Source organism: Misgurnus anguillicaudatus, chromosome 17 (assembly GCF_027580225.2).
Source record: "Misgurnus anguillicaudatus chromosome 17, ASM2758022v2, whole genome shotgun sequence".
Lineage (NCBI taxonomy): Eukaryota > Metazoa > Chordata > Actinopteri > Cypriniformes > Cobitidae > Misgurnus > Misgurnus anguillicaudatus.
In genome coordinates, this window is record NC_073353.2 from 40,554,669 (window position 1) to 40,567,541 (window position 12,873).

General features: G+C 36.2%; 1 protein-coding gene across 3 annotated transcripts in view; it reads right to left on the reverse strand.

Annotated features, from left to right (window-relative positions):
- Positions 1-1,728: 1,728 nt before the first annotated feature.
- Positions 1,729-12,873, reverse strand: part of grb14 (growth factor receptor-bound protein 14) — an 82,443-nt gene continuing 71,298 nt past the window's right edge. For all 3 annotated transcript variants that reach the window (XM_055216013.2, XM_055216015.2, XM_055216014.2), the window contains 8 exons: positions 12,385-12,495; positions 10,830-10,925; positions 10,030-10,092; positions 8,571-8,687; positions 7,275-7,344; positions 7,106-7,193; positions 4,453-4,546; positions 1,729-4,365 (listed from right to left, as the gene is read on the reverse strand). In XM_055216013.2, the coding sequence (XP_055071988.1) occupies positions 4,219-4,365; positions 4,453-4,546; positions 7,106-7,193; positions 7,275-7,344; positions 8,571-8,687; positions 10,030-10,092; positions 10,830-10,925; positions 12,385-12,495 (786 nt within the window). In that variant the 3' untranslated portion in view covers positions 1,729-4,218. The remainder of the gene's footprint in view (positions 4,366-4,452; positions 4,547-7,105; positions 7,194-7,274; positions 7,345-8,570; positions 8,688-10,029; positions 10,093-10,829; positions 10,926-12,384; positions 12,496-12,873) is intronic.

Consider the following 12,873-nt stretch of genomic DNA (forward strand, 5'->3'; position numbering starts at 1 on the left):
CAAAAATTTATTTTTCACCAATATACCCTTACAAAAAATTAACCATGGTTCTACTACAGTTAAAAAAAACATAGTTACACCATGGGTTACCGTAGTAAAACCATGGCCTTGCTCATAGTAATCAATACACACAAAAAAAAACCATGGATAATTTTTGTAAGGGTAGTTTTTGTATATTTTGAAATATATTTAAAATCTCTCTCTATGGAGCGGTTTCCTGGACATGGCTTATTCGAGTCCCAGACTAAAATGCATGTTTGAGCTACTTTAATTTCAAAACACCTTGTACTGACATATTTGAACATATATCAGTGCCATTGTTTTGTCTCAAGATGCACACCAGTAATGTTTTTGTAAGCTTTGTTTGTAAAAACTTCTTAAATGTCCTATTATAAATAAGGCCTACAGTCATGGATTAATATGAACCCTGTCCGAGAAACTGCCCCATATATATTAAAGTATTTATATTCACATCATATTGGCAAAAAACTTTGTTTATGTTATAATCTGTAAACAAAACAGGTTTAAAAAGTTTAAAATGTATGTAATTGCAAAATATACTATATAAACTTTATTTTGGCCAGGAAAAATATATATTTTTTGCTGTAGGGTTGTAAAAGTAGAAATGTATTTGTTTTACCTGAAATACATTTTGAAATATATTTTCATGAAGTTTAAAACTAAATATATTTTCAAATTCAAAAATATATTTAATTAAGCTTTACTTTTTACAAAAATGCATTTAGCATATACTGTATTTAAAAATATTTTTGGTCAGAGAAATGTATTTTTTTGCTGTATGGGTGGGTTTGTCCATATACCATGGGTTGAAACAATCCAGCGGTATGTATAATAGCATGTTTATACTCTAAATAACATTTAATGTATACTGTAAAAAATATGCAGCAGTTTTGTCAGATAAATTTTTATGTTACTTACTTAAAAAATTAAGTTAAGCAATTTCAACTTGATTTTACAAATTCACAAGTCAAAACTTAAAATAGTAGGTTCAACTGACTTTTTTGCATTTTTTACAGTGTAAAAAACAGGGACAGAGATCACCTTCTCATGATGAAGGCATCTGATCTCCTGTCTTTACCCATACAGCAAAAAATAATATATATATTTCCAAATATAATTTTAAATATATTTAATATACAATGAATGTCCAAAAATATATATGTATTAAAATATATTTTGAAATATGTTTACAAAAATGTATTTTTCATCAATATATGTTTTGGCCTTTTTTCTATATATCTCAAAAATAAATATATTTTTAAGAATTTATATTCACGTTGCATTGGAAGACAAACTTTGTATGTTACAAACCTGTTATGTTTACAGTTAAAGATTAAAATTAAATGCATTTTTAACTGTTCAACAATTTTATAATTGTAATTTATACATTTGATACAAACCTTAATATTTTGGCCAGGAAAAATATATTTTTTGCCATATGGGTTGTAAAATTAGAAATGTATTTGTTGACCCTGAAATACATTTTGAAATCTATGTGAAGGTTTAAAACTAAATATATTTTCAAATTCAAAAATATATTCAAATAAACTTTACTTATTTACTACATATTTAGCATATATTTACAACATATTTTGGCCAAAGAAATGTATTTTGCCATATGGATACCTTGAGCATCATATGTATGTGGGTTGTTGTTAATACACAATTATGTTTTGTATTAAATAATACATATAACATATGAGGTCATTCTGGATGGAAAGGGGTGTTTCAAGTTTATTTGCTGTCAGTGTCATTAAACAAATGGGAAACAAAGGGTAGAGTTTTAAGTTTTGCATTTACATAAAATAACAGAAATACAAAAAAGTACAAAAAAAGATTTTAACCCATACTGAATAGACTCTATCAGAAGCACGTCTGGGTTAATTCATCTGTATGAGGAAATCTCACAAAACCTGATAAATGTGCTCTAGAAAAGAACATCAAGTATTTAATCCTGGTCATTTCATATCCATCATTCAGATTAATATACAGATTCAGATGCAGAACACATGTCTGTATGTCAGAGCAGAGGAGGGACATGACAGCAATAACAAAATATCAATAAAACATCATTAAAAAAAAACTAACAGTCAGAGAAATGAAATCTTGGATAAGCGTCAACAAAACAAATCAAGTTACCAGTGTTTCAACTACAGTGCAATTATAAACCTTGACCATCTTAACAGTTTTTAAATGCTTTTGTATTTTTTTCCTTTTTTGCTTTAATACGCAAATTATCATACTGAAGTCAATCTACAAGTAACATACACGGAAAAGATCAAACAAACAAACAGTTTCTCTAAAAAACAGTCAAATGTGCATTTCATAAACAACCCTTTCCACGAAAAGGTACAGAACTAACGAAGTGAAAATTGCTTAACTTTTAGCAAATGTTTATCATCAAATTCACGAGGCAAAGTAAATTTTATTTGAGCGGTATTCATTAACCCTATTACCGAATATTGAGATGACACATTATAGCCAAATGAGCCAAATACTTGTAAAAATGTGTAATTTGTGCAAGATTACAGATTTGTCTAAATGATGTTATTTCCTGGTGTCATATTTTAAATGGATTGTGCAGTGTAATGGGGCAAAGTTCATGTATTAATAATAGGGTTGTGTGCAAAATATGGGACTCGGCTAAACATTACATTTTTGGTAATTAAAATGAGTTAATCATTAATTTAGCTTTGTTAATAAGGTTCAAAATGACCGCATGCTTAATTAATTTTATGAGATAAAAGTTCACACAAAGGGGTATTTGTGGCTATAATGCTTCAATAAAGTAAATGGACACAGAAGTTCACCATATTCGTGGATAGTGCTTAAAGGTTTCAGATGACTGCTTATTTGTTCAATACATGTTTTGTTCCATTATTGGATATTCATAAATATCATTTTTAGATAAACAATGCATTTTTTGTCTTTTGAAAACTCTGCACATACAAGTTTTGATCATTTCACTATAATAAATGTACTAATTCAGGTATAAAACACCATTTACCTGAATTCTTGTGTCTATAAAAAAAATCAGTTTCAATGTACAACAATTGAGTTCTGCAATCATTTATAAGTCACATGATTATTCTCACGCGTTCTTCGTCCGAGCGAACAGCTCTTCTGTGTAAACTGCATGATACGCGTTCAGCATCACTGTCATTGGATGGTATTGATACATTCCATGGTGCGGTACAGCAGAGGTTAATACCAAACGTGTCGCCCACGACAAACGCAATCATGCCGCTTCGACGTCTACGGCATGCACATACATGTTCACTAAAGCATCTATAGCCTTGTGTATAAAATACCTGAATTTTTTGACACATGACTAACAAAATACAACAAAACCCAAAAGTTTCAGCTTATTATTTATTCGGATTATGGCTATACCATGTCTTTTAAGCCGGGTGCACACTGTGTGATGTTGTAAGATTGGACTCCAAAGCAGATTGTGCCATCTTTGATGTTAAACTTTACCATAATAAGTTTTGGTCGTGATTGTCAATGTTTAACAGCAATGGTATCCTCTTTCACAAAATGGAAACGGTACCGCAAAAAACCTGGCAAACTCTTGCTCTTATATTTGTTTATTTTTTAAAACAAACTAAATAAAAAGGTGGAGTGTCGAGTCAAAACTCAAAAGCGTAATTCTGATAGTACAATCGCGTCTCAGGCAACAATCGTACAGCGTACACCCAGCTTTAGTTTGTTCACACCAAACGGAGACTCACGCAGTCTACTATTAATTTTAAAAATGAACTTTGATCGGTAGCTTAATAAGTTGGTTTCAAGTCAACCATTGTGTGTGTGTGTGTGTGTGTGTGTGTATCAGGAGAGATAGCAACTGTGAGATTATACATTCTGGTTAGCCAGCCCTCAGTGAATATCAGGGTCCTCAGTCGTCCATGTGCCCAACCCGGTCTCTTTAGTAATGCAAGTATGAAAACCACAACTAACAGACAGCACCGGTCCGTCATAAATCAGTAAAGATACACTTAAAGTTGATCAGTACAGACCCCAACGTCCATCGAGGGGTGGACGGTGAAACTCTACTGGACAAAGTTGGTGATTTCCACTGGGTTGAGTTTCCCATCCAAGGCACAAACCGATGTCCAAAAAATATCGCCTGTGTGTTTTAATGCGCATGAGAGCGCGGTGCATGGCAGGGACCCTCATGGACCTCTATAGTGTGGTTCAGATGGTGATACGGGCACAGTGATGTTTTAGCCTCGAGGGGAGAACGCCTCGGTTCAGCTGGTAAAACTCAACTAGTTGCAGCAGGTCAGTGAAACGCGTGTGTCCATCGTCTAGACTGTAGAATAACTCGCCGTTCTCTTCAACCTGACACAAGCACACATTAACAGCATTAACACTCAGATTCAACAGCTTATATATAATAAAATTTTATTTGTAACGGCTCAGACTTACTGGTACGATCTGAAAGTGTTTGATTCTCTGCGTATGGCACAGTGACAGGACAAATGCCCTGGGGTTACTTTGGCTGTCCCTTACAAGAAAAAGCCTGAGGATATAGAAACAATAATTTACTGATTTATATTTAGTATGAGTAAAGTAGATATAAAATGTATACTTTTCATATAAAGCAATATAAGGTAAAAAGTCACTTTGTAGTAAAGCAATTACTAAATAAACAAATATGTAAATATGCTTCTGTATAGCTCAGTGGTAAAGCATTGCGTTAGCAGTGCAAAGAGTCATGGGTTTGAACCCAGGGGACAGACAGCTGATATAAACAAATGTATACCTTGTAAGTCACTTTGGATAAAAGCATCTGCCAAGTAGGGCTTTCATGATTATGAAATTTGGCTGACGGTTAATTGTCTAATAAATTGTGCCGATTATGGTGATTAATTGCCTGTTTTAGTTCTTTGACGATTAATTGTCTCTGTTTTATTGCTTTGGCATTTAATTCTTATACATACATATACCAGAACAGACCTTAAATAGTAAAAAATCCTACTTAGGTCATATTAGTGCTGGATCACATGTCTGTAGTGGTTGCAAAAAATCAATTCCTTACAGATCCTTAAGAACAGCATCCTTCACTTCCCTAAATTTATGTATGTTTTACCTGGTAGTTCATACTGCTTATCAATAGTCCCTTTCACACATACAGTCTTTACTGGTAATTTACTGGTAAATTGCAGTTAACATGTCATGTGTGAACAGAACCTTTCCGGTAAATCAGTGCTCCCAATTTACCAGTAAGACAGGTTGTAAGATTAACGGTAATTTGCCGGTCAGCGCTGTGTGTGAACAAAAAATATAGCATTACCGGCATTTAGATGACGTCAGACCGCGCTGACAGATCGGGCGGGCCAATCAGAAAGTTTTTTATACAGGTGACGCGGTTTCCCCCAGACTGTTTACGGACGTTTCCACACACATGTTGCTTAAAAGTCGAGCACACCTGAAGTTAACATCCACATTTCTTCACCAAAGTTGTTTAAAACAGCTTACCATCTAATTGCCAAATTGCCAACGTCCTTAGCACACCATCTGTGAAGCCTAATGTGCAAACGCGCAGGTTCCGTTTGACGCCGCCTAACGCAATGTTGTTTGGTCACGAGCAACTTCGCGACCGTTTGCCACAGATGTGAAAACAACAAAATACGGACCGTGGATATTAAGTCATAACCCCCCGTTGTTTACAAATATGACACGGAGCTCCCCGGCCGCGCGGAACAGGTAACTTCCGCTTTCTCTCCGAGTTTACCGGTATTTTGATACTGATGTGTGAATGATGTCTTACTGGTAAAAAGACGGAACATCACTGCATGTGTGAACAGCACATTTTTGTATTTACTGGTAAATTCATTCTGGTAAATTCATGGTAATTTAACAGAATTACTGTGTGAAAGAGGCTAATGTTTTTCAGCATTTTTTCAAATGCTGTTTTTCCACTGTATTGAATGGCTTTGCAATGTATCACGTTACACCGTCAGTTAAAGGTGGGGTGCATGATCTATGACAGCTAATGTTGATATTTGAAATCACCTAAACAAACACGCCTCTACACCAATAGAATCTGGACCTTCTTTTGATAAACCAACCCCTTAGTAGACACACCCCTTACTGCTGATTGGCTACAAGTGTGTTTTGGTACAAATCTTTTTCAAAAATCATGCACCCCGCCTTTAACTCTTTCCCCGCCATTGACAAGATATCTCGTCAATTAAGAGAAAACGCTTCCCCGCCAATGACGAGATTTTCCGTCTTTCCGCAATACCGCTATTATCCACCAGGTGGCGCACTTCCGCAACTTTTTAAACCCGGAAGTATTGTCCTATGGCAAGCAGCTGCATGTCCGTGTCTGTTTTAAAGATCGCTCTGAATGGGATCTCTATGAAAAGTCCGTCAGAAAAATGGAATTATCTCTCCTTTTTGCTCAAAATTTGGTGTTTTTGCAGAAACCTACCCATATTCAAAAGCTGATTACAAAAGAACCACTTTAGATAGCTTCTTTGGGGACCAGTTCACATGCATGCTCATCTTAAGTTTATATGAATATATGTATGTGTAAAAATGTGAATGTGAATAAAACAGTCCGCACTGAAGGTAGGAAGAAACGTTTTTTTTTTTTTGAAAGCAGAGGGTCTGTTTTTTCATTTGATAAATTGTATGTTTATATATTCAAAGAAGAACATTTTCTGGAAGGCATTAAACTTTTGTGAAAATCATGAAAAACGCTGGCGCTGGCTGGCAACTTTTTTAAAAAACGCTGGCGGTGAAAGAGTTAAGGAGTGCCATCAGACACTCATTTATACAGGTGCTGCAGCTCCCCCTTGTGTTTTTAGAGAGATGTGCAATCATTGTGGTGATCTAAAATCACAGCGATAAAGTCAAACAATCGCAATGAGACCATAATCTAAATATTTGTGACAGCCCTACTGCCAGATGCATGAATGTAAAAATAATAAAAGTGGACTATGGGAAGAATAAATAAAATGTTTGACACTTGTTTAAAGAGCCAAAATGTTTGTTTTGCCAAAATGTTTGTTTTGGCTCTTTAATACTCTAATAAAAATCAATCATTACAAGCACACTGAAATAAATGTACCCGTCAATGAGGCCTTGTTGAGTGATTAATTTCTGAGCCTCCTCTCGAGAAACTTTACTGTGAAACCACGGCTGAGCCACATGGATAGCTGGAAAAACATTTAAGGTAAGAAATGTCGTATTTATTCTGGTATGAAAAAACCTATTTATTCTGGTGTTTGTGTGCTGACCTAAGTTGGACAGGGAGCTCTGAGTGGTAGATGGACTGCCGTGAGAGCTCAACCTGTGACAGCTTTTCCTCTGGAGGAGAGAGAGAGCAAATATTACACACTGCATCACAAAGCATCACAGCACCATAATGCTCTAATGATCTCTTATGTAGATAAAACGATTCTTTTAAAGCATGTATCATAGTATACCTCAATATTAAGGTATTTGCTTTAAAACACATAAAAAACACAGTAATTGTGGTCTTAAATATTTAAAGGTTGTCTCAGACAATAACACGTTTGTCCCGTGGGTGCTACTGTAGCTTCTCTATGCGTTTCGAAAGGGAGGGGTGAGCTACGGACTGAGCTGTTGGTCCTTACCACTAGATGCCGCTAATATCTACACACAACAAATTTAAGACTGCAGCGTTACATTTGTGTCACATGATCTCATGTACATACCCTGCTGAAAGATCCAGCTAAAACCAGCATAAGCTGGTAGCTGGTTTTGGCTGTTTTAAGGTGGTTTACGCTGGTCCTCCCAGCCTGACAAAGCTGGTCATGCTGGTGGGCCAGCTGGAATTCCAGCCTGACCAGCTAAGTCCAGCTAGACCAGCTTAAAATGTGACCAAAACACAGCTAGACCAGCTTGCTACACCAGCAAAACCAGCTTGCTACACCAGCAAAACCAGCTAAAACCAAGCTGGAGACCAGTTAAAACCAGCTCACCAGCTTATGCTGGTCTTAGCTGGATTTTTCAGTAGGGTAATAACAATTAAGTTATCATGGCTAATATTACTTCTAGTAATCTATAGTATTGTCTATATGTTACTAGGTAATTGCGCCTAACAAAAAACCAAAGAGTTTGGATATTTCTCCTATTTTAAACTTGACTCTTCTGTAGTTACATCGCACACTAAGACAGATGGAAAATTAAAAGTTGTGATTTTCAAGGCAGAGATTGCTAGGAGCTATACTCTCATTCTGGCATAATAATAAAGGACTTTGCTGCCGTAACATGGCTGCAGGAGGCGCAATGATATTATGCAGCAGCCGTAAAAAATGCCCTTAGTATCTTTCAATAGCAGATTCCAAAAACAGTAAAACTTAATTGTTTAACTCTAGGGGAGCTGAAAAATGTTTTCAACATTTTCAAAAAAAGTGGAATGTTGCTTTAAAAGACATCAAATAGTCGTCCAAACACTGCCTATACGTCTAGGCTTAAACTATGCAAAATTTGGGCTATCTTAATTTAATAATAGATGTCTTACCATAGGCCAAAAATAAGTAAAATGTGTAAAATTGTGAGAATGTTACCCTCCACGACAGGCCTTCCTCCACAGCCACTGACAGAGCCTCTGATGGGTTCTCTATCACCCGACTCTTGTGTCCTGAGAAATCCATCGCTACCAGAGAGTTCTCAGAGATACTCCTCTACAAAGACACAAATACAAGAGGAAATCTCACTAAAACATTTCCACATTTCATCTTCAAACCGTCTTGAGAAAGAGTTGATGTGTATCAGTTAAGAGAAATTGACAGAATTATAGTTGATCTACATCACGGGTGTCACAAATTGTTTATCTTCACAACACCACGGGTCTCATGAAAGTCGCCGCCATGTTTTTACTGTAGCCCTAAATGGACAATCTGCTTTACAGAACGTGTTTTGTCAAGATGTTGTTTTAGATGATGACATGTTTGTCCTGTGGGGGCTACGGTACCGTCTCTATGCGTTTCGAAAGGGAGGGGTAAGCTGTAGACCAGAGGTCTTCACAGGTCCACTTAAATCCGAATAGCCGAGGTCTGACCCGAGACGGTTCGGGTCTAAAAGTTTCACGTGAGCCTCGGACACGGGCAGGTATAATAGCGGCATCGGGTAATTTAAAATAAATGTGTTTTTGCCAAATGAACCTGAGAAGACCCGAACTAGCGCGTGTGCATTAAATCCTTTTTCAATGCCTCTTTTTGCCAAGAGCACTTGCGACATCATGTGGCTGGTGGTAGGCAATTTTTATTGAGCCAGACCGTAAAGGTGCAGTGTGTAAATTTTAGCGACATCTAGTGGTGAGGTTGCGAATTGCAACCAACGGCTCAGTCCACTGCTCACCTCTTGCTTCTTAAACACATAGAGAAGCGACAGTAGCCGCTACTGGACAAACATGTCATTGTCGGAGACAACTTAGTAAAAAAGTTTGTCCGTTAAGAGCTTCTGTAGAAACATGGCCGCCCAAAATGGGACTTCCATGTAAGGGGACCCTCGGTGTATGTAGATAAAACGTCTCATTCTAAGGCAATAAACATATTACAGTTCATTATGAAAGGTCTTTATACACCCCTGATAATTTAGTTTTGTATATTATTTTGCATTTCTGTCAGGAGATCCTTCTTAAAATTACACACTGCACCTTTAACATTGAATGCACATTTTAGCAGTTACCTTGGTTAGATAACACTAGAAAATAAATGGAGCAGAGGGCCAAATTGGTTGCGAGGCCACCTGGTTTCTTTCTGTCTCTTTGGTGCGTGTGGGGCTGCAGAATGAACCCAAATTACATTTGGGTCCAGTCGGGTTAAAAAAAAATTGCTACTGGGTCAGATGAGACTCGGGTCTATTGTTCTTGGGTCATTGGTTGCAATTCACAATCTCACCACTAGATGCTGCTAAAATCTACACTGTGGACATTAGTCGTTGTTTATATGCATTTGAACTTGTGTTTATGATGGATTATGGACTACACTTTCTGTCTGTAATCTCAATGTGTCTGTAACTCACCATAGGAGAACTCTTCTGCTTTTGATAGGGCTGGATGAAGTTCTGGTAAAGTTGCATGCCATACTGTGAAGAAAGCAACAAAAGATCATGATTTTAAACTCAGTGATACAATCAAAAACTGAAACTAGGGTGGCCATTTGTGCTACTTTCGCCGGGCGCGTCCTGGTCAGGATTTCGGGTGTGTCCTCCGGAAGTTGCATTGGTTGACTGCATATGTCATCGAGGTTTAATATTTCAAGTTCTATTTAAAAAAAGCAACTGTTACATTTCAAGGTAAGAATAAAACTATAATGATTTTATGTCTTAAAGATAAATAAATCGTAATTATATAATGTTTTTAACTAAAATGTGAGAACCTGGATGACGTATGCGGTCGACCAATGCAACTTCCGGAGGACACACCCGAAATCCTGGTCAGGACACGTCTGGCAAAAATGGCACGTATGGCCACCCTAACTGAAACTGAATCTGATAAGCAATTCATGGTTAACTATACATGTCAACTATACAAAATCCCTGCTAAGAAACTGTCAACTATGGTGAATCTATTTAGGGAGAAGTTTCCTTTAAAATTTTCCAAAGGAGAAAATCGTTTACACCTAGCATGGCTTGCGGTGCGGGTGAGTAAAACATGAGCTAATTTTCAATCTGGGGTGAGCTATTGCTCTTTAAAGCTGTCTATATAGGGTTTGAAGGAGAGACAATGACCAAGTTTTCTCAAAAACATTCTGCACAGCATAACAATGTCATGGGGAAAAGTTTACAGTGAAATTTAAAGGGAAAGAAGAGAGATTTGTCACCTTGAAGAGGCGCATGGCTGTAACCCAACATGTCCTGGTTTGTTCATCATCTGCACACAGCAGTTTCAGATCACGTGCCACATTCGACTTGCTCGCCTGGAAGAGAAAAGAGACGTCACCACTTTAGATCTCATTTTGCCATCATTTTTTAACACCCGTCACAGTTACTTTCATCCCAGAAACCATACAAACAAAGCAATGTTCCTTTTATAAATCACAGATCACCTGCAAGTGTGCACAAGCCCATACTACCGTCAAGTTTGTTTTTTTTACCTTTGCATGGGAACCTTTATAAATGAGGCCACAGGCCTATGGAAAAAATTAAGATACCACTTTAATATTATATTCAGTTTTTCTAAATGTATTATTTATAGCAGGGGTCTCCAACCTTTTTGTGAGCAAGGGCTACCACAATAGAAAAAACAATCTGGACAGCTACTTTTTTGATATAGTCTACTTATTTTACTTGTTTTATCATTGTTTAAAATATAAATATACATAAAAGAAGCCAAGCTAATATAAAAAATGTATAATAGTTAAATATTAAAATTTAAGCTATTGGTTGAATGAGCTTTGGCAGGCAACTCGCAGACTCTGTGTGGGCAACCGTGCGGGCACCATGTTGGTCAGATTTATAGGTATGTGTTTTAAGTAAAATTATCATTTTTGTTTCATTCTGCCAACTACTGACAACATTTCTGCCAAGTTCCTAATAAAAATAATGGGTTACACTTTATTTTAAGGCGTCACTGTTACATTGTAATTATATATTTAAGTACCAAGTAATAATCATCAACATGTACTTACTATAGGGTTGGGTTAGGGATAAGGTTTGGTTTAGGATTAGTTGCATGTAATTATGCATAATTAACTGTTATTACTATAATAATTACATGTAACATGTGTAACAAAGACACCGTAAAATAAAGTGTTACCAAATAATGTTTTTATTTGCATTTATTTACAGAAAAATTGAAAATGGTTCAAATTACAAAAATTATGCTCAATGAAATGAAGAACAATGAAATGAAGTTCAAATGCATTGTTCAACAACAATACTAATGTTTTTACACGTGTTTTATTCAAAAATAAATATTGGGTGTGTTTTAACCCTGTCTTTTAATCACATCTTTCATGTGTCTTGATATCCTCTCAGTCTTTTATATTGCTGTTGGGTGACTTTATGTCGGTCATGAGGTTTGCTTTTGCCAGAATTTAACAGATACTGGACAGAAATGGTTGTAATACATGTAGAAATGATGATTAAATGCAAAACTGCAGTGGTCTCCTAACTTTTTCCACGTCTGTATATTCACTAATATTAAACTTTCACATTAAATGTCTGACGCTAAATAAAGAAGACAAAGTTCACAGAAGATAAGGAGCCAGACAGATTGTTTGATTGTAGTTTTATATAACCCACACCAAACCATAAATCTGAAACTTAATTGGCCTCATTACATTATAAAACTCTGCTAACCGTGTATTGTGATCTCAAAGCAGGCTGGAGTTAAAAAAAACCCTTAAGTGATTAAACGTCCATGTCAAGATTTACCTTCACACAGAATCCGTAGTCTGTAGGGGCACCGTAAACTTTTCTGGCGCTTAATAATGTGTAGATGTCGCTCTCGGTGAACTCGCAAATAAACTGCAGGTGTCTCGGTTCCTTCACAGGGAAGATAATAAATGATATGAATTACATTCCTCAAGACATTCAGCTTCATTAGCAAGTATACAGTAAGCTGAAAAGAAAGCCGACATTCCTCCAAAACGAATCTACAAAACTACTGTAGAATTCTTCCTCTGTTGAAAAAATTATTATATGGCTAGAAGCACAAAATCAAACAAACAGTTAACTGAATTAGTTTTTACTTTATAAAAGTTTTTTATTTATAAGCTTGCTAAGTTGATTTATTTACGTTTACCTTTATGCATTTTGTAGACACTTTTATCACAAGCGACTTTCCAGGAACATTTATCAATGAATCAAACCCACAACCTTTGCGCTGTTAACGCAACTCTGTACCATCTAAAAAAGTAAAAG